The 22,550-nt window shown below is 36.9% G+C and overlaps 1 protein-coding gene across 2 annotated transcripts in view; it reads right to left on the bottom strand.

The window, feature by feature from the left end:
- LOC107163163 (uncharacterized) overlaps nucleotides 1-3,379 on the bottom strand; it is a 186,949-nt gene extending 183,570 nt beyond the window's left edge. For both annotated transcript variants that reach the window (XM_089228037.1, XM_089228038.1), the window contains exon 1: nucleotides 1,130-3,379. In XM_089228037.1, the coding sequence (XP_089084163.1) occupies nucleotides 1,130-3,091 (1,962 nt within the window). In that variant the 5' untranslated portion in view covers nucleotides 3,092-3,379. The remainder of the gene's footprint in view (nucleotides 1-1,129) is intronic.
- Nucleotides 3,380-22,550: the final 19,171 nt, after the last annotated feature.

Below are 22,550 nucleotides of genomic sequence, written 5' to 3'. Positions count from 1 at the left end.
AGACGTATACATTTGGCAGTGGGTGAATTCTATCTTGACGGGGGGTTTTTTTTTTTTATATTCACAAGTTTAATTTAATTTAAAACAACAATCCCTCCACGAAAATAACTTCTAATTACGCTAGGATTTAAACACTTTAAGTTAAGTTAATATTTATTATTTAGATTTTTTTTTTTTAAGACTTCATCAAAAATAGAGATAAGGTTATATAATTATAAAATAAAAATACTCTTGAATAAAATTTGTCATTACCTACCTACTATAATAATACATATCATGTAGTCTCCGCCTTACAAGCATACAGGCTTTATCAAATTTATATTCAGTAGTTTAATATTTTTGTGTATTCAGTTTTAATGTTACAATAAATTGACCTATTTATATTAACTTTGTTATTTTTCTTAATACGAATATATTATGTAATCACTATTAAACGCATAAACAATAAGTAACATTAGTAAACAGATGTATCTAGTAGTCTAGTACAGTAAAATATATAAAACATTCGATGAGGAGAACCTTTGTTACGAAATTGCAGTCGTTAAATACGATAAAAGCACTAAGTATGAATAAAATCACAATAGGAATATTATTATAATTTTGAAAATATCAAAGTTGTCCGAGGCCTATGACAGTTCAGAATATCTCTAATAACCCTGTTGAAGTCCAAGAAAGAGGAATGATTGATGCTTGCCGGTGGTGGCGCTAAAACTATACAATTTAATTATACAGCGTTTACGATTTCACGACTACGATAGTTATGACTAGTTATGAGTATGCGAAAGGGTCCGTGAGACATCTATAATAGTTGAGAAAAGGTTGAATACATATCGTATACTATATGCATATATAATTACCTGTATATGTATATGTTTATATTGTTAACAATTAATCTATAATTATTAACTATTGAAATGCAAACATTCCATGATAACTTCTGCAGTTATGCGCTGAAGTTTTAAGGTCCTGACAGCGTGTGTACACCAGTGCTCACATATCCACCCAATTAATAATATTCCCGTGAAGTACATGCGCACATTATAATTATTAATTTATAATAATAATATTATAAATTATTATGGTGACCTTAACGTATAACATTTTGATTAATATAAATATTTCGTACAACCTGCAAAACGTCAGCGGTGACAACTGGCAATTTGTACGGCAGTCCGTATGGGTGTGGGTGTTGAGGCGGCAGTCTGGTGTTGATGGCACTGGTGCCGAGCATGTTCAGTTCGGGCGCTACGGCAGTGTCTTTGACTTTTAAATTGCTCTTGAATGGTTTTTTGGCGGCTGAAGACGAGGACGAGGACGAAGACGACGTCAGCTCGGTGCCACCCGCTGCGAATATCTGGTGCTGGTCCTGATGCTGGTCAAGCGCAAACGTGACCCGCTGCGAACGGCCAAACGAACCGCGGCCACCGGACGATGATGATGATGACGCGGACGCCGGGCGGCCTACGGCCGTGAACTGGTCAGCTTCAGCCATGGTGACAGCAGCCGGTAGAGGCAGTAACTCCTCGGCGGACGCGGTCCGCTTGTTTATGAACATCGGCCTGGACGTAGCCTGGTGCTGGCCGCAGTTGCACGACGATGACCGGGGTGGCCTGCCACAGTCGACACCTCCCAAACCGCCGTTGTGCAGTTGCATGTGGTACACTGATACCGGTGGCGGTGGCGTGGGCGGAAGCCCGGATGGTACGATACCGAAGTTCTGCAGCTGTTTGGTGCCGGCCGCCTGCAGTTTCTCCTGGATAAACGCCCGCTTGGCACCAAAATCCGGATCCCGAGCAGCCGCAGCCCGACCACCCGACTGCATGGTATGGTAGTGATGGTGATGATGATGGTGATGCACGGGGTTCCGTCCGTCCGCACTCGAGCACCGTTTTGTGAACTTTTTGCGCCTGTAGTCAAACGATGGTTCGCTCTGAGTCGACTCGACGTCCGTCTGAACACCCGACGGTGGGGCCCACGATGACCGCACGGACGAGGAGAGCAAAGTCCCGAACCGTGACTCAGTTAGGTTGCCCAGCGATTGGCGCCGGCACGCCGCGTCAAGCGTTGTTGCCGCTGACGAAGGCAGTATACGTGGACACGGTTTGGCCACCACACCGAGTGCCTCGGCCGCGCTTATTTTCCTGCCATCCGACGAACACTGCTTGTTCTGCTGACTGTTGACAGCCAGCAGTGCGGGTGACGAGCACCGGCTGCCGGACGATGACCGGAACGAAGACCTGGCTGAGTCTTTGGCCGGTGGCGGCGAACTCCTCTTGTCCTGCACGGCCACATCTGACGGCAAGCTGCCGCGCTTTTCAGCTGGTGGTGAGGACGAGACCGTAACCGCCTTTATCGCACTATCCGAATGGTGTCGGACCTTTTGCGGGTGTATATTCTTGACCGGAGACTCGATTGTCCGCACCCATATGTCTGCCGCACCGTCATCCTCGCCGTCGTCGTCTTCATTGTCGTTGTCATCGTCGTCCGTGCTCTCAGCCAACGTGGAAGTGCCCGAGTCCACTTCGACGGGAAGTTTCTGATCAGCAGTCGTACCGGTGATGACCGCAGTCGGTTTGACGGCGCATCCGCTTTCAAACTTGCTGATCAACGCCGAAGCGGACAAGTCTTCGTCCTGTTCTGCGGTCTCAGGTGGTAATAGTGTGAGTGGCGGAGGTGGTGGCATAACATTAGTGTCTACATCCGGAACAATAGTGCTAGGCGGGGATGGTGGTGGCGGCGGTGGAGGCGGTGACGGAGCGGTCACCACCGCCGGTTCCGTTTTCTTGCAGACCGGTTCCGATGCTGGAGCAGATCTCTTGGCTGGCACCGTTGTCAGTCTGGTCTGTTCACCCCTGGGTGGCACCGGAGGCGGTTTCTGTTTGGCGGTCGCCGTCGTCCCTTGCATTGCAGCCGTAGACGTCCTGACCGGTGGCGTCGGGGCGCCACCGCTACCACCGGCAGTACCGGCAAACGTGTGCAAGGACGCCGGTACAGGCGTTTGTAGTTGTTGCTGCGGCGGACGGTGGTCGGCGGCGGCGGGAGAAGCCGCTAGATAAGTGAACGGTTTGCCAAACGCCGCAGCCGGCCGCATAGTATCGACGGAGACTATACTTCCGGTCGGACCGATTTCGTCACCGAAAGATCACATAAAAATTACACTTTCACGATCGAACCGACGGACGGACAGACGCGGTATTTTCGGACGTGTGGGGGAAGTTCGAAAACGGAAACGCTGACGCACCACAGTATGAGGTCTCACAATATATTCGACTGTCGCGTTGACGGAAAACGCGTGCGGCGAAATCGTCGACGGTGCACAGTGGTGTGCGCGCCCCTCTCGAGAGAGCCGCCGCGTGCGTTTGCGTGTGTCGTCGCGAACTGGGGACCCGACGCGAGCAGCGCGGACGGCTGTCGAGCGGCGGCGGCGGATCGAACGGCCGGCCGTGCGCATGACCGTTGCAAAGAAGCGCGACGTGCCGCTCCTAGGCGGCGGGACGTGCAGGAGGTCCCTCTGTGTATGCGCGCCGCGGAGGAGTAATACAGCAATTATACCGTGGAAACACCCCGTCCCACAGTTTGCGTGGTGCTATTATATATATCATGCCGTCGCCCTTCCGCGCGGTAGCAGCTTTTCATCTCCGAAAATGCATATTTTCTCCACGCGAAAAACCTAACCTATAACAACATGTTATGTGCTATATCACATTATTATTGTAAAGTTTTTTGATATCGATCAACTGTATACACATATAATTCACGACAGTACGACACGCCACGTACAATAAAGGTATACACACATTTATATATACACATACACAGCAGCAACAATATAGCGCCACCACCGCTACCACCCCCACCCCAAGAAAAATTTTTTTTGCGAATAAGTACAACTTTTGCGCGCGCAAGCACTTGTTTTTTAAAACATTTTGCATTGTGTGATGTGTAACACATTTTTATTGCTTTGAGTATTTTTGTTGTTGTTATGATTGTGATTGTTATTATTATTATTATTATTATTAAAGTTGTAATTGGCCAGTGCTTTAACACCTGTTCGAGGCATATATGAATCTCCGCAACTTTGGCGTGTGAACTACAGCGATATAGAGTTTTCCTTTCCAATACAATAACTAAATAATTCTATAAATCTATTGTAAGTATACGCGATTATTGACAATGCAGTAATGTATACCTACCTATTATATATATATATTGTTGCATGCGGCTTTTCCAGTGACCAATTATTTGGTTTTATTTGATAGACAAAGTTCAAGGTATTGTATAAAATTATAATATAAATTATCGTTTATTTTTAATGAGCGAAATTATGTTAATGTAAAATACTTTGTGTGTGTGTGTGTTCATGAGGCTGAGTGACGATAAGGTGCTCAGGTCTTAGCGGCTATGGTACATATAATAATATTGTGCTGTGATACAGGCTTTCTTATAAATGATGGCGGCTCCTTTGTTTTGATCGCTTAGCATTTTGCAGATGTTGTTGTTGTTGTTGTTTTCGAAAAAAAGTGTATTCGCCGAATTTTAGAAGGTCTATTGGTTCAGGATTTCTAATGCGTATTCCTGTCTGTACGATCTAATCTTTACAGTTTTGTTTTTAACATATATAAGTGGGTATTATACTTTATTACTACCGTTATTATAATAGTAAGCAGTTATTCTCGAAGATTCCGGGACTCCGTCCTAATTAATTTAGACGAATATTATGCCAGCTAACGTACAACATTTCTTTAAGGTTGCGTTTTTATTATTTTTCGTAAATTTTTGTACCTCTCCCCCCCCCCACCATGGCGTGCCTGCCGTTTCCATTGAAGAATTTATAGTATTACTAGTTATAGTATGTATTATTATGTCGATGCAATTTTTCACTTCAAATAATTCAATTATCGGCGAACCATATTTATACATACCTATAGTTGTATTACTATCAAAATTTAAAAATGTTACAATATAATATTATACACGATGTGTAATATACCGGCTATATCTCTATCAATGTCAAAATTCATAATAATTTTCTTTGACTCCTCTGGGTATAGTATTATTATTTGTGATAATCTCCGTTTAATAGTTATTACTAACTTATTAGTTTATCGAAAATATTAGGAAATACCCCCAATAGTAAGCAATTACAATAATAATATAAGTCAGGCTAATATTCCATGTTGTTGAAGCCTTATTTCTTTCAAAAAAAAAAAGTAATAATAATAATAATATAACAAATGTATCTGAAATAAACGAGAAAACTTACAAGAAATACAAAAATTAAAATATTAACATGTAGTTTTTCTTTTTATAACTTTGATCATAAATTATACTTATTCAAATTGAAAAAAGTGTACAAGAATAAATAGAAAATATCAATTGCTAAAACACTGTAGCTGATTTTTTGAAGAAAATAAACTGAAATGTACGACAGGAATATAATGAAATAAATACATTTACATTATTTACAATAACCCAACTAAACCTAATCAGACTTATTAATATAGTGACCACTAGAGAATAATTTCAGTTAATCTAATTTGATTAATAGTTTTTAATACTCAAAGGGTAGGTCTTGAATAATATAACGCAATTTCATCCATGTCAAAATACCTCTAAATTAAGTTAGTAGGCAATAACGTTCTACTCGAAAAATAGACACCAAATATGCGTAGGTATATCCAAGCAATATAATATAGAGGAGTAACTTAAGTTACAACTTACAAGTTAATGTACCTAACGAAAATAATTTTATGTAATTTTATGATAATTAAATTAAATTATATTGTAAGTAGTTTATACGTAATTCAAGTTACTTTTTTAGTAGATATTAAATTGATCGTTATTACTTTATTATGATTTTTTAATAATACATTTTAAGAACCAATTAATAATTATGTAAGTATATCATTTAAGACTTAAGTACAAATTTCTAACAGAAAAATGTCGGTATTAGCTTTTTGACAAACAGTTATTGTAGTAAGAAATAGTTTTTAATTGAGTAGTACCTAATAATTTGAAAAATTCAAAAAAATGTAACGCCAGCTAATAACCTCGTTGCTGATGACATAAACAATTAATAAAAAAAAATTTTGTAAAATACATGGTAATATTGTATTATTTAATTGACTTCTTATGTTTAACATATAAATATATATTATTTCATATTGTTAATTGTCATTACTTAATTCATGTATTGAGTAAATTGTTAACATAATCATTGAGCTTCAATGATATTTTTTAAAATAAAATGCAATGTAACTTGATATGTCTATAAAAAAGTAACTTAAAAATAATTAAATTATAATTTTGAAAGGTAAATTATATTGTAATTTATTTTTCTTAAATAATCAACATTTTCAACACTGCAGTCTGTATACCTTGTGAGTGCCTATAGGCTATATCTTGTAAAATAATACACCAAACAAATTATTTTCTCTCGTAAATTATGTTATTTTGTAGCAATATGTTATCTTATTTAACGTTATCATGATGCGTAGCTACTAACTGATTAGGCATCATTCTGTGCCAACCTGTACTGTATTCACTATTCAGTCTTCCGTCAACTAGTGTTTGGACAGTTAGTGTGTGCAATAGTGTGTGCCACGTACTGTATCAATATTTAATTGTAATTGTAAATTTTAATTTGATGTAAAATATATTAAAACCTGTGCGCCGTTAAATCACGACATTATATTATCAAGTATCGATTAACCCCATCTTGGATCTCTTCCTACAATTTCAATATATAGGTATTATGATACATATTATATAGGATATGTATGATATAGATTTACAACAAAATAGGACTACATATTCGCGGTAACCTTCGACTAATAGGTAGGTATGCAATTACAAAATATGTCAAGTTAAAATTAATTTAAAAGCTCCAAACTTAGAATATCGATAATATAATTAACTTTGAATGTGTAACTTATTTCAATATATTATACAAAAAGTAAAATTAAAAAATTGTAACTAACTGCAAAGATTATAATTTTATAAAACAAAAATATTTCAATAAAAGTAAATACAATTATTGTGTACAAATTTAGATTACTTGAGTTTTATAAATGTGTGTTTGATACTCAATACATTCATTATTTTCATATATTATAAGCTTTTTACAAACAAGAAAACCGTATTATCAATTATTATCAATTGGCTTCCCGGTAACTAAATCTTATAAATTATAATTAATTTAATTGTTTTTAGCTTTGAAAAGCATTTGTGTTCTCATTACTTTTTAAAAGTTTTGTTTTATAAAATATGTTATAATTTGTATATATCTTATACCATAAGATAATAGAACACTCTTAAATAATAAGGGGATTTTCAAGAACCATTATGTACCTGGTACCTCGGACAGCATTTTGTAGTTATAATGATAATATAGTAATATTATCATAACGTTATATAAATATTACCTTTAACAATATAGTACCTTCCATAAAAATACCATCAGGACCGTTTATCTTTATACCAAATAATATTACACACCATAAAGGATAACATCAAAATAAGATTGGATAACTGGTATACCATTTTAGACATATTTTGTAATTGGAAACTTTGAGTTATGATCGTGAATTATAATTTTTATACTTTATAACTTGATTAGGTATAATAATATAATTAACAATAAAGGTAAATTATAAATATTATAGATGATGATAGCTGGTAAGTAATACTATGCACGCAAACATAAAAAATGTAAATTCATTTTTAAATACAAATATTTTTTTTATATTTATTATTGTCTATTGATGAATTATTTATTTGACGCGGTACTAGGTACTAGGTACGCAACAATCATAATTATTATAATTAAAACACGCAGTTAAGATAGTAAATACCTGCAACTTTTGGATTGGCTATGTCACCAATCAAGTGATACAGTACCTAATATCTGAATTACAGTTACATTAAAGTGTTACATTTCATCAATATACACTAACGGTACACGGAATAATATACGGTTTACAAACTAACGGTGTTGCAAAATAGAATAGGTACTAGATAGATGTTCGATAATTTACGGATTTCCAAAAAAAAGTTAAGGACATTAATTGAAAACAAACACGGTTATCGAACGCGAAACCTATCTGTAATCTCAACTGAAAAATTGCATCCGTACCTTGATACCCGGAGTTTTGAACTCCAAAGTAGTCCTAACCGACAACTCAGCATTGACATAGTTAAACAGGACCTAGGACAAAAATTCAAAATTGACAAATTGATAACTTTAACTAATTTAGACTTTATTACGGTATATTTTACGGTGAAAAACATAACCAAGCATCGGATTTGTGGACCTGGTGTAGACACTTCCGACTCATCGCTATCTCGGTCAGAACGCACCCAGGATTTTAACCTCACTGGATTTTGTCTAGTGACCAATGGTCATATGAACATTTCGGTGAAAACTTTTCGAACACGTCGAATATACTAACCTACGAATACCACAGTGAGATTCTATAAACGTGTGGTCTTCCGCACGCCGCTAGCATTCACTGTCATTGTATATGTAGAATGTAGATATATAATCTGAGAACGAGTGGTGAGCGGATAACCACGAAATTTTCCCTTGGTCCGTCCTTCGTCAATCTATTATTACAACAATTGCCGCAGTTTGTCGTTCAAATCACTTTGAAATATTATGATGAATTTCGATCAAACCGTCCACGAGTGCGAATAATATATTATTATAATATTGATGATGTGTAGTCTGTTGACATTTCAACGAATGTCCTGGGTATATATTATAGCCTTGAACGTCCGGACTATGCCATTTTATTTGCTGAAAAATGTGATAATACAAATTCAATCATGCAGTCGATTGTTTATAAATACAGCTGACAAAGGAATATAATAATATCGGTACCTGTTTGCAAGTTTCAAAATGGTCAGTTAATGACTAGCAAATCAGAAAATATTGAAAAATGTTTGAATGTTATTATAATAGTGATTCCACTAGAGGTTTTGCAATGCGTATGACGGTAACAAAAATTTGCAACTTTTCACGTATAGCCGTATAGGAACCTATACCTTCACGACCTCTGATAAAGATATTTGAATAATGAAACTGTAATGTATAGGTACTGTATAGGAATTTATACATACTTTAATAATATGGCCCTATATATAATGGCCCTAGATGCCGAGGCTTTTATTAATAAGAAAAAATAAATAATAATATTGATATAAAGGAGTTCAAACATTGAACGATAAAATTAATAAAATATGTTTAATGCAATATATTATATCTTTTAAGCTTCCGTCTCAAATGTTTCTCAAAATTAATACAATCGTTTCATGAACCTCTGCTATTTGTTATCATAAGATAAAATTGATAGTAATCAGTTCAAACGTCAGTAACCAATCGTTTATCTCACCGTACAGAAATAATTTAAAATATGTAATATATTCAGAATAGTTTATTTGATCACCAACTCGTGATTAATGAGAGCAATATTGTACGAATTTAATAATAGACTCACAATCCGATAAATCGGTCGATAAAACGGGATAACGATTTGCAGAAATCATGCAAGGTTGAATTAACATTAAATTGAGTGGGTGTAATACATCACAAATACTCAATACAGTGAATATATCAGGGAAAAAATCGGCTACAGCTTATTTTATAAGCATAATAATACAACGGTCATATAACCAGAATGACGACTAATCAAATACATTAACTCTAACAACCAGCTTGTCTTATATTTATATATACTAGTTGTTATTATATATTATTAAGTTTTCTTCTTATATGTCACTTATTGTTAGTACTTGATATTTATTATGTAAAATTATTCTTGTTACTTACTAATGTATTCGTAATTTTCTTGTGTACCTATAACTTTAAAATGTAACTACATAAACAAACTTTAATTATACTTGTGTATAATATGACATATCTACTTCTTCCTCACTCGTCCCTTTTTCTCTAATTTTTCTCGTTCGTTAGCCCTTTTAATTTGAGTTATTAATTCTTACAGATTATGTACGATTGTTTTTATAAATATGTAAAACTCATTTGTATAAACAATTATTTATTAAACTTAGTCGTGTATAATTTTAATACCAGCTAGACTTAAAAGTTTTAACTTAACAAGTCAAAAGTGAAAATAAATTTACGTATACTTATAAGTAAAGTATCTATTATACCTAATATTATTATAATATAAACTATATTATAGTATACGACATGCTGGTATATCTATGGTATCCCCAGGAGATTCTACGTGTATCCCTATAGGGGATATTCTATGAAAATTAAATTTTTATGACCTTCGTTTCGTGTTGAATGTACTTATATAAATGTCAATAAGTTTAAATATATAGAATCTACTGCATTACGTTGTAGAAAACTAAATCATTATAAATTGCACATTAAGTCTAAAATAAAATAATTAATATCATAGAGATGGTGTGGCCATTATATTATAATTATATGTCTATAGGCCAAATAATATATAATTTGACAGAAAAATAAAAATAAAAAGCACAGATTATTTTAAAATCAATACATTCATCACTCCACTCAGAATGTATTGTTTTAATTAAAAAATCTTATTAACAATAACCTAATTAGTTCTGATTTGAATCTGAAAGACGTTAAATATTATATAATTACTGTGAAAATATAAATACATGCACCATCATCTAATATCCTAAATATTACGATAATTTTATGCTTATTTTTATCTGAAATGAACTTGTTTTATTTTGTTGAGGTACTCAACATTTTATTAAAAAATTTGAAAATATTTATACTAAAATTCCGTTATATAATAACATAATTTCTCATAAAACAACTTAGCAAATTAAATGCATTTATATAAATTAGAAATAAAACTATATTTATTATAAGAAAACTCATTTTTAATATTATTTTAACGATATTGTAACTAGGGAAGGTAAATAATGTATATACATAGCTATCTACATATTCTTAACAACGTATTATTACGTATAGTAATATAATTTGAATTATCTTGAAATATACGCCTTAGTCTAAAATTAAAAATTAAAAGTTTATTTGTATATTATGTACATAGTAGGTACATTATAATATACAACAAATACCTATCAAATTTGACGGAAAAACAAACAATGTTATAATTACTTTAAACTTTTAAGGAACTTTTTTAATTAAATTTAAACCCTGATCATATAAATTAGTTTCAATAGCTTATTGTATAAAAATATGAAACGGTTCGCCCGGATGGACGGCCCGTGTCTTAAATAAATGTTAGACTTTGGTTTGTTTTTGGTAATTAGGTATCTCTCTATTTCTAATATATATATATGTACAATGTAAGGGCGAGTAAAGCGTCGATTTGTGTCAACCAGACTTATATAAGTGGGTCAACACAATCGGGGGCGCTTGGGTAGTAGTCGGGTAATTACCGGACCCTATTCATTACAATATTTGGATTTATTTAGTTACAAATATTGGGCTCGGGAGCCGGCCGTCGTCGGTACAAACTTAGATAAGTGGTACCCCGACGACGAACCTGGCTCGGGAAGGTCAACTTAAATAAGTGCCTTGGGTGGTGAAAGTGTTGGCCCTGAAAAGGGCCGTTTTATTGAAATCCGGACTGTTCTATTGGCCGCGGCACTAATACACGCCGTGGAGTGGTGGTTTGCGCTAGTGTTCGTCGGTCGGACGATGCTCGAAGCCGTGGAGCGGCGTAGTATCGTCGTCGAGCGGCGGGTCGGCACAGATATTCGCCGTACAGCGGTGGTTGCGTCGGTTAGACAATGCTTGTAGCCGTGGAGCGGCGTATCGTCGTTGAGCTGCAGGTCGGCACGGGTGTTCGTCGGTTAGACGATGCTTGTTGCCGTGGAGCGGCGTATCGTCGTTGAGCTGCGAGTCTTGTTGTGTGGTACGGGTCTTCGATGGTCTGAACTAAACTGGATCGTTGGTAGTGTAGGCGGTTTGAAGGTTTGAAGTGGACTGACTAGATTTGCTTTGCTTTGCTTTGGGAGGGGTGGCTATGCCGTTTACTATTCCAGGCTTGTGCCTCTACTAGTGGATGGATTTTGGGGTTGATTGGTAGGTTCAGTTATGTTAGTCAGTCCAATTTAATGGGTATGGTTTGAGTAAACGTTTGGTGGTTGGAGGGGAGTGGGTTTTACCTAAGAGGCGGATATGATCGTAATCGGAAAAAGAGTTATTGTAGAACATTGTTTTTGATTGAGAGCAAATGGAATTTTGGATAGATTTGAAGTTGGCTGATTTTAAAAGGGCCGAGTTTCTAACGATAGAGGGCATACCGGTTATCGTGCGTATGCCGATGTTTTGGACGGATTCAATACGTCTCCAATGGGAGGGGCCGATAAAGGGTGCCCAGGAAGAGCCAGCATATGTAAGTATGGGGGTCACGTAAAGTTTAAGTATGTTAAGTTTTGTTTTCAGCGGAACGGGACTAGTACGGTTAAGTAAGGGGTAAAGCATACCACGGACGCGGGTAGCTTTTTTGGTTACGTCTTGAATGTGTTGGTTGAATGTAAGTTTACGTCCAATCGTGACGCCTAAGTATTTGGCCTGTTTTGACCAGTTAACGGGTTGGTTATCGATGGTTAGAGGTGGAATGTGGGTTGTATCAGAACGCCCGAAGAGGACGCCTACTGTTTTGGTCGGGTTTATTTTGATTCGCCACCTGTGGAACCAGTTGGACGCGAGGTTGAGTTGGTGTTGTAGTTGTATGGTTGCACGTTTGGGGTTTTTATTACTAGTAAAGAACATCGTGTCGTCAGCGAAGAGTGAGAGGTTGGCTTTAGGAGTCGTTGGAATGTCGTTAATGTACGTCAAGTATAGCGTCGGTGAGAGACAGGAGCCCTGAGGGACTCCTGCGAGTACGTGTCTGGTAGTAGAGAAGGAGTGTTCGATTTTAGTGGTAAAAGTACGGTCGGTGAGAAAGGATTGGATGATTTTTACGATTTCTAACGAGATGTTGAGTTTGGAGAGTTTGTAGAGTAGGCCTTCGTGCCAGACGCGGTCGAAGGCTTTCTCCACGTCGAGGAAGACGGAAGCAGTGTTTAAGTCGTTGTTAAAGTTTTCGCTCAGTTGGTGGGTGAGTTTGGTCAGTTGTAGTGTGGTCGAGTGTTCTGGTCTGAAGGCGAACTGTTCGGGACGGATTTTGTTTTTGAGTTTGTCTTGTAGGTGGGTGAGGATGAGTCGTTCGTAAATTTTGGACAGGGAGGAGAGGAGGGCGATTGGTCTATAGTTTTCGGGTTGTTTATGGTCTTTGCCTGGTTTGGGAATGGAGATGATGACTGCTTTTTTCCAGGAAAGGGGAAAGTAGCAGATTCTGAAGGCGCTGTTGATGATCCGAGTAAGGGACAGTATAACGTTGTCCGGTAGGAATTTAAGAGCCGTGTTGGTGATGAGGTCTTCACCTGGGGCTTTCTTATTGCGAAGGTTGCGAATTATGTCTTGTATCTGGCCGGGAGTGGTAAAGAGTTTAGATCGGGTGATGTCAAGGCCTTGTAGGTACTGGGAGTGAGCGGTTACGTCTGGTAAGTCGGGGCCGGGGTTTGTTTGAAATTGACGTTCGAGCGAGTCGGCTATCAGCTCTGCTCGTTCGTTGGCCGGAAAAACTAGGCCGTCGGGGCCGGTTAGTGGGTGAGATGCTGGACGTTTGTGTAAGAGACATTTGTTGAGTTTGTATATTGAACCGTCTTGGTGGTCTAGTGAGTTAAGAAAGATGTCCCATTGGTCAGTATTGTGCGTTGCGAGTAAGGTACGTATGAGAGATATTTTGGCGTTTAGTTGTCGTTTAATTGTCGGGTCGCGGTTTATTTGCCATTCGCGGCGTATACGGTTTTTGTCTTGTATTTCCAGTTTAATGTAGTCTGGTACTACAGTGGACGGGTGATTGCGTGTCGGTACGTATACGCTGGATTCAACCACTTGTTGGATATGTTTTGTGAGGTTTTCGATTGCCAGGTCGATAGACTCACGGTCGTTGGTCGGTTGAGTGGTTGAGTTCGGTAAGTTCGCGAGAGTTGTCGTGTATTTTTTCCAGTTAATAAACCGATTCGTAACCGGTGGAGAAGAAGAGATCGGAGTGCAGAGTGTATCTAGAAGAATGGGGTTGTGGTCGGAAGATAGTTCGTTGAGGTTAGTGATTTGGGTTTGATAGGGTAGTCGTACGAGGGCGATGTCGAGTATGTCAGATCTGTATCGTGTGCATGTCGGGAAATGTGTGGGAGAAGAGGGAGCAGTTACAGAGTAGTCCGATTGTTGTACGTGGTCAAAGAGGACACGGCCGGCAGCGTTAGTCGTGTGGCTATACCACAGCGGATGTTTGGCGTTGAAGTCGCCTGCCGAAATTTGCCACTCGGCACTCTTTGTCAAAAGGTCGAGGTCGTTTGTCGTTAGTAGGGTTCCGGGTGGTTTGTATACGGCTGAAATAAGTACTTCGTGGCCGTTGAGTTGTACGAGGATGGAAGAGGTTTGGATGGTTGTGTTTAGGGTAACTGGTTGGTGGACGATACATCGGTTGACGAGAACGGCCGTGCCTCCGTGGGCGGGCGAGCCCCGCACGGGTGGCAGGTCGTTCCTGTACGTAAAAAAGTTAGGAATGTGAAGTCTGGCAGAGGGTTTTAGGTGGGTTTCGTTAAGTAGGATTATGTCGGTTTTCAGTTTTAGTGCTAAAGAGCGCAGTTCGTCAAGTTTGTGGTTAATGCCGTTTGAGTTCCAAAATAGAATTTTTAAGTTATCCATTTTGGGGGGATAGTATGGTTAAGAATGATTGTATTGCTGTTTGTATCAGGGTTTTGGGGTCCTGGTTGTTTACTATGGCTGTTAAGAGGTTGGTCAGGAGGTTTAAAATGAGGGACAGGTTAATTTGTGGGGCTTCGGGACTGGTCGGTTTTGGTGGTGGTGGTGGTGGGGGCGCTTGGCCGGTGGTGGCTGCAGCGTACGAGTGGGTTAGGGGTTTTATTGTAGTTGTTGGTGGGGGCGGGGGTGGTGTAAAAGATTGAGTTGTCGGCGGCAGGGTTTGAGGTTTGGTTGTTGGTGGTGCGATTTTGGGTTTTATCGTCAAGAGATGTGGGCATCCGCGGAAATTAGCCGTATGGGGCCCGCCGCAATTGCAGCATGTCGGGGTTTGCTCGGGAGTTTTTTGGCATTCAGATGCCAAGTGATTTCCTGCGCACTTGACGCATCTGGGTAGGTGGCCACAGTTACGGGAACCGTGTCCAAAACGTTGGCACGAAAAACATTGTGCCGGGCCGGAAGGTTTAAGGGCTTCTACCGAGATTGTAAGATAAAATAGGGAGTTGAGAAGGAAGATATCCTTGGCGTTCGGGGTTGCCGCAATGTGTACGAGGCACATGGGCATCGGTTTTTCGGGAGTACCGAAACGGCGAATGTATTTTGTTTGGAAGTTTAGGGTTTCTAGTTCGGATTTTAGATCGTCAGTGGTGATGTCGGTCGGTATGCCCTTTAGAACGACCTTAAGGGAACGATCTTCAGGGAGGCTGAAGGTATGGAATTCAGTTTTGCTGTCAACTAGGACTTTCTGAATTTGTCGGAAGTGGGTGGGGTCGGTAGTTTGGACAGTTATTTGTCCATTGGATGTGGTTTTGGCTGTAATTGCCGATGGAGTGAAGTTCGGAAGTTTGTAGATGGTTGGTGCGATTTTTCGCCAGGACGCAGAGTTTAAGATTAAGGGGGGTGGCCTGATTTGCTTGGGTTTGGCTGATGTCGGGATTTGTTGTTCGGATGTTTTGGCTGGTGGAGGTTTAGTAGTCGGGGCGGAGTGTTGGGCAGATTTGTTTGACTCGGTGTCGGAAGAGGAGCAGTATGACGACATTGATGAGTCGGTCGTCGGAGTTGGAGAGGGGGGGGAATCCCTCTGTGGACCTTTTTGGATGGTGGACGGTGGGGATGGTGAGGCACGTGGACGTCCCTTCTTGGAACTCCCGGGTGTATGCGCGGGGCCCTTCCGCTTGTTAGCTGTTTTGCCCATGGCAAGACCGTAACAAACTCAGGGTTTTTCCACTGTAGCTCTGAAAAGAGCGATTTTCTGGTGGTGTGACGGGTGGGTTTAGGGGGGTTTGGTTTGGTCAGGGATGGGATTCTGCGGCAATGAGAGGGCGCGGCCCCTCGACAGATAAACGGTGGGAGGTGGATACCCGTCGCTTTCGCGACGGCTTACCTTGGGCGCTGGTGCCCTGTCGGAGTAGCGGTGAAAACGGCTGTTGATTTGGACTACGACGTCGCTTCCGCGGCGGCTTTGGTGGGCGCTGTTGCCCTGTTGAGAGCGGTGAAAACGGCTGTTTGCGTTGCTGACGCTTCCGCGGCGGCTTGTTTTGGACGCTGATGTCCTGTTGGAGTGAACCGGCAGTTGACGGTTGGCGATCGGGTTTGACCCGTGGGCGCTGTTGCCCTGTTGAAGGTACTGCTTCAGAAGCTGGATGCAGTGTTGAACGGCAGAGTAGGTGTTCACAGGCTGGCTGTTGACTGAATGCTGGTTGATGCTGCCGCACTGGTTGACTGACTAGATTGTCGAAAGTGTCCGGTATTTATACCCTTTTCGACAATCTAGTCCGTCGTTGGTTGGTCCGCGTAAGTGCGTTTAGACGAATGAAAATCACATCGTTGAACGGGCATTCCTTTTCATCATGTGTGATTTTCATTCGTCACAACGCATCTTTTTCCCAATATTATTTGGTGGTCTCTATCGACGGTTGTTTGTTCCGTAACAAATATATAGGCATATTATTATAAATTATACATTTAAAACGTATAGAAATGTTAAGAAAAAAGTTATGGTTTAGAGATTTATACTTAAAAAAATATGTTACTAATACATGATAAAAATGTTGTAAGTACAGTTAATAAATTATATCATCATGTATAGATACATTGATAAATACCAACATTGTCGTAGTGAAATTAAAAACTTTTAATGGTTTTAAATTTAAAACAATCCAAAGTGATAACAAAAGTATAAACCAATTTATTGTGTTTTGAATTATGTATCGTTTCATCATTTAATATTTGACGTGCTTTCCTGGTTGTAAAGTATACTATATACTTTATATGTAACAATTGACGATTATAAAATTAAAACGATTTAATTTAAACCATTATCTATATTAAATAGACTTAATAAAAGATAAATAGTCAACATTAGCACTATACAGTAACTATAATCTTCTGGAGGGGGGGGGAGGAGCTAAGCGCCGGAGAAAAGACAGGGCAGAAGACACAGCCCGGCAGTCCTGCTATTTAAGGGGTCCCGCGCTTTTCATCGCATTTTGTGGTTTGTAACTTTGTAAGCCTATAATTTTGTTTTCAAATTAAAAATACAAGTGCCGTCTGCAGATTCAACACTTTCTTGGTTCACTGAACTTCTATCATCGTTTTATTCTCAACGCGGCCGAACTACAACACCGCTGTACGACATGGCAGTCAAGATCAACAAACAGAACGGTCCACTATTGTGCAGGACGGCGACCGCACAAGCCATTTTTGACGCCTGTCGACGAGCACTCGCCGATACAGCGACGATTATCACACCTAAGCCCGAGCGCCGTGCTACGCCTCAACACAGAAGGGTCAAATACCATCGTGATGCAAGTCTTTGAACAGAACGTCAGCGGTCAGTGGCAGTAGCTGGGTTATTTTTTGATAAAATTATCTGTGCGGAACAAAAATACAGCACGTACGACAGACAACGGTCAGGCCCAAGACGCGTGGCCACCGCCGCGCCACCGCCCTTCGACAAATCAAATCGTGCTATTGCCGCAGGCTGAGCATGGACCGAAAAATCATGCGATGAACCAAAGCCTGCGAATCGTGCAAACTCGTCAAAGTACAAAAACACGACGTCCAGCATCACACCAATAAGATTCACTGTTTTGTTACGTTCACATTGACTCGATTGGGCCGCTATTACCGTCCAGCAAATACAGCAGTACAAACACTACAAACAGTACAAACTAAAAGTCGTCGACCGATTCACGCGCTGGTGGAGGAGTGGCCAATCGAGAATAGTCGACCTTCGCAGCCGCGCAGCTCTTAACAACGAACTGAATAGCACGGTTCGGCGTGCCGGACGGCATCACCCAACGATCGATGCCGACAGTTCGAGTAGGATCTGTATGTTCAAATCACTTTTGATCACCTTCGGCATTCAGCATATTATTCGAATCACCTTCGCAGGCCGACGGGAAGGCACATTCGCACGAATCGTCGCAGTGGTCAGTCAAGCTGCCTATAGCAACACAGTCAATACACTGAAAAAAATAATACTTGTAACATTGACAAACGCGTTTTGTAAATAATTGACAAATCTAACATGTATTACGCTGACAATATTTTATCGTGGTGATACAATTATTGATAAATTAATAAAAAATTTGTCATATAATGTTGTTGTTTTTTTATCAACCTGACAAAAAGTTGAAAGTTTGATAAATCTTATTAAATCCAACCAACAAAATGTATTTATTATTTACAATATACATTTTTTTAAATTGATAATTTTTTCATCATTCTGACAGTAAATTGTACTTGAATGATAAAATCATATTGTATAAAATATATTTTTCAATTGACAAATTAATTTGTTTAGTGCAACAAACATATAAATCAGCTTTACAAAATATGATTATACTTTACCTAAATTCGTATCTCTGTCCACTAGGTATATATATGATATATGCCCACTTTATTTTTTATGAGAATTGTTGTTATAACTTATAATATGGTATTATTAATACCTACATTGGCTAAACATTGAATGTATTAATTACGTTTATTAGTTATTAAATAATTTATAGTGTTTTTAAATATTATATTTTATATTTTGTAATCCAGCATATTATTATACAATGTTACACAATTTAAAAAATGGTCAATTTTTGGTTTATGAACCATAAAAGTGAGGTAAGTTTGTTTTTGTATTCATTATTTCATTACGTAAGTATATTAAATACAAAATTAAACGTTACATGATATGCATTTAGCATTAATGCACGTATATTTTTCGCAGAATCAACGTGCCTATGTGTCTGTTAAAATTAGTTTGAAGCTTAATAATAATATGTTATAATATTAAATTCGGAAAAAAGCTCGATTGGTGATAATGGGAAATAATTTTCCATGAATGTGTGAGCGATTTAACGATGGGTAAATCACATTTCTCGTCAACTCTCATTGGGCCTTTACTGATTTTACGCCTGTAGAACAAACAAATAATAAGACGTGAACGTTCTTGATGATTATACATTTATTATTTATACAGTCTTGCATTAGTCGCAATCCGATTTTGGTGTTCAACGTAGCTTAAACGCTAAATACCATAATATTCTATTATTACATAAGAAAAATTAGCATTTATATTTTTCTCATATTGTATACAGACTTTGTATCTTACTGCAAGTGTTATACAAGCCATAAGGTAAGTTTATATTAGTTAGTTATAATTTACATGAATTAACCATAGTCCATAGCCCATAATAAGTATGTACAAGCATGTAGTTAACTTTTAGGCATTTTAAGGTTTATTTATATAAATATAGCTAATGTTGATCTTGAATTTTGAAAAATATACATATAAATTTCAAAATATAAAACAAAAAATTAATTATTTTAAACATAACATTATTATTAGGTAGCTATATAATTGAACCTATGCTATTTTTTTTTATTTAATATAAGATTAACTCATGTGTAGGTAGGTACAATACATAATTTAAAAACATTTTTCTAAATATTTATTTTATAAATAACCAATATTAAATTAAGTAATAAATTCACATTTAACTTATATTTATTATAAATATTTTTAAAAACTGGAGTACATATAAATATTTATATCATATATCATCCATACCCACCACACACACTTTTGTAGGCTTGTAGCTAATCACTAATTATGCAAGTTACTATTTTTAAAATGTGGAAAATATATAAATATTTTTTCAGGTTAAATTCCAATACTGCAGTACTGGCTGATTTTTCTTTTTTTTTTTACTTATTCTTACAATGATTTGTTTTATTTGTAAATCTAAATTTTCTAACTTGAAAAACCTGGTGGTCCATTTTAAAATATTTCACTTACTTAAGACAAATAGCACATATGAATGTGTTGAGGAATCTTGCCATCAGGCTTTCCAATGTTTAAATAGTTTTAAAAGGCACATTTCAACTAAACACATTTGTCATAATAATCCAATAGATAATGTTGAAAATTCTAATGCCAATAATTATAAAAATGTCAAAGAAAAATACCTTGATACACCCACATTAGATAGTCAGCCTAATTGCTCAACAAAAACATCTGAATGTTTTGATATAGATTCTGCTATTAATTCCTTATATAAATCAGCTATAACATTTATTATGAGTCTACACAATAATAATAACTTTACGGTCAAAGATGTTTTAAAAATACAAAATGGCATTATTGAAAATTTAACTAAACCGATGGCATTTATGCTTACAGAATTAAATAAAACCCAAGTTGAACATTCAGTCATAAAGTTAAAACTTAATAAACTTAGCTCAGTTTTTTCAAATCCTTTTAAACCTTGTAGTACCGAATATCGTCTAGAAAAATGGCTAGTTCAAAATCAATATGTTACTCATTTACAACAATTTACAATTAACAATGAAATTTGTAATGTTCAGCTCATGGGAGAAACAATTTATGATGAAAAGGCGACTAAAGGAGCTCTGTTACCCTTGAATGAACAATTTAAAAAATATTTAGAACATGGTGATAATTTGAATAGTTTTATTAATAAGCTCACCTTACTAAAAAATGACAATTCAAGTATCTCTCATTTTGTACAAGGGAATCTTTGGCGACAGAAAACATCCCAGTATGTTGGAAAATTAGTTTTTCCTTTTTTTTTGTACATGGATGATGTGGAAATAAACAATCCTTTAGGGTCTCATGCAATGTCCCAATCAATATCTGCAATTTACTATAGTTTTCCACTTGCGGAAAACAGTTCTCAACTCTCAAATATTTTCCTGGCTGCACTTATAAAAACCACTGATTATAAAAAATTTGGAAACGAACCATGCTTAACACATTTAATACAGGAAATAAATGTTCTTGAAAAAGAAGGAATAATAGTTACAACACCAAGCGGAGAGTTTCATGTGCATTTTATTCTAGGTTTAATATTGGGTGACAATTTAGGATTGAACACTATGCTTGATTTTAGTAAATCTTTCTCAGCAAACTACTACTGTCGTTTTTGCAAAGCTAGTAAATCTGAAGCTTTAGAGCTATTTATTGAAAATAAACAATTACTGCGCACAATTAACAATTATTCAAATGATATAAATACAAATGACTTTAGAAGTACTGGGATTTATCAAGAGTCTGTTTTAAATCAAATTTATAGTTTTCATGTTGTAACTAATTATTGTGTAGATGTCATGCATGACATATTTGAAGGGATATGCCATTACGATATCTGTCATGTAATTTTTTATTATACGCAAACTGTTAAATTATTTTCTTTGGAAAAATTAAATAATCGAAAAACCACATTTCACTATGGTCCAATAGAAGTTGGTAATATTTCACCCGAAATTACATTATTACATTTACAAAACAATCACTTAAAAATGTCTGCACGAGAAGTAATGACATTTATACATTTTTTTCCTCTGATGATAGGAGACTTAATTCCTGAAGATGATGAGGTATGGAATTTTGTAATTATTTTGTTAAAAATAGTTGAGTTATTATTGTCTTACAAATTTACAGAAAGCTCAATAATATATTTGGAACAGTTAATTAAAGACCATAATTTTTTATACAGCCAACTTTTTAATGATAGACTAAAGCCCAAACATCATTTTTTGATACACTACCCTAATATAATACGTGAATCAGGACCACCTCGACATTTTTGGTGTTTTCGTTTTGAAGGAAAACATAAGGAGATAAAAATGTATGCACGTTCAATAACATCAAGAAAAAATATAACACTAACACTTGCAAAAAAATTTCAAATTAAATTTGCCTATCTACTTATGCAGCCAAAAAAAGATGATTTGGTATTGAATTTTAAACACAAAATTAAAGAAAGTCAATTTGGCAAATTAATAAGTGATAAATATAAAATAACACCTAACCAGTATGAATGTTATAATAAAATTGAATACAAGGGCACTAATTACAAAGAAGGATACTACTTAACCAGGTTTATTTATGAAATGTGTCTATTTAAAATTATAGAAATAATAGTGATTAGTAACATTAAAATAATTATTTTGACCAAACAAATACAATTAAATGGTTTTCATTCTCACTTAGAAGCCTACGAAGTAGATTTCAATGAGCATATCATTTTAAATCCAGTTTTTAATGAAATAAATGACTTTAATGGACCACCAATAAATGTAGTTAATACTTCAATAGGCAAAAAAATGTTCAGAACAAAAGAGTATTTTATGTAATATACATCTTTATGAATATTATGTTTATTATTAGGTATAATATTTCAATAACTGATAGCTAATTTTTGTTTTTGTATAATAATATAATTATAATTTA

Source organism: Diuraphis noxia, unplaced genomic scaffold (genome assembly GCF_037042655.1).
Source record: "Diuraphis noxia isolate RWA-SAM2 unplaced genomic scaffold, SU_Dnox_SAM2 contig0005, whole genome shotgun sequence".
Lineage (NCBI taxonomy): Eukaryota > Metazoa > Arthropoda > Insecta > Hemiptera > Aphididae > Diuraphis > Diuraphis noxia.
The sequence above is the reverse complement of the archived record's forward strand: the minus strand, read 5'-3'. Positions and strand labels throughout refer to the sequence as shown.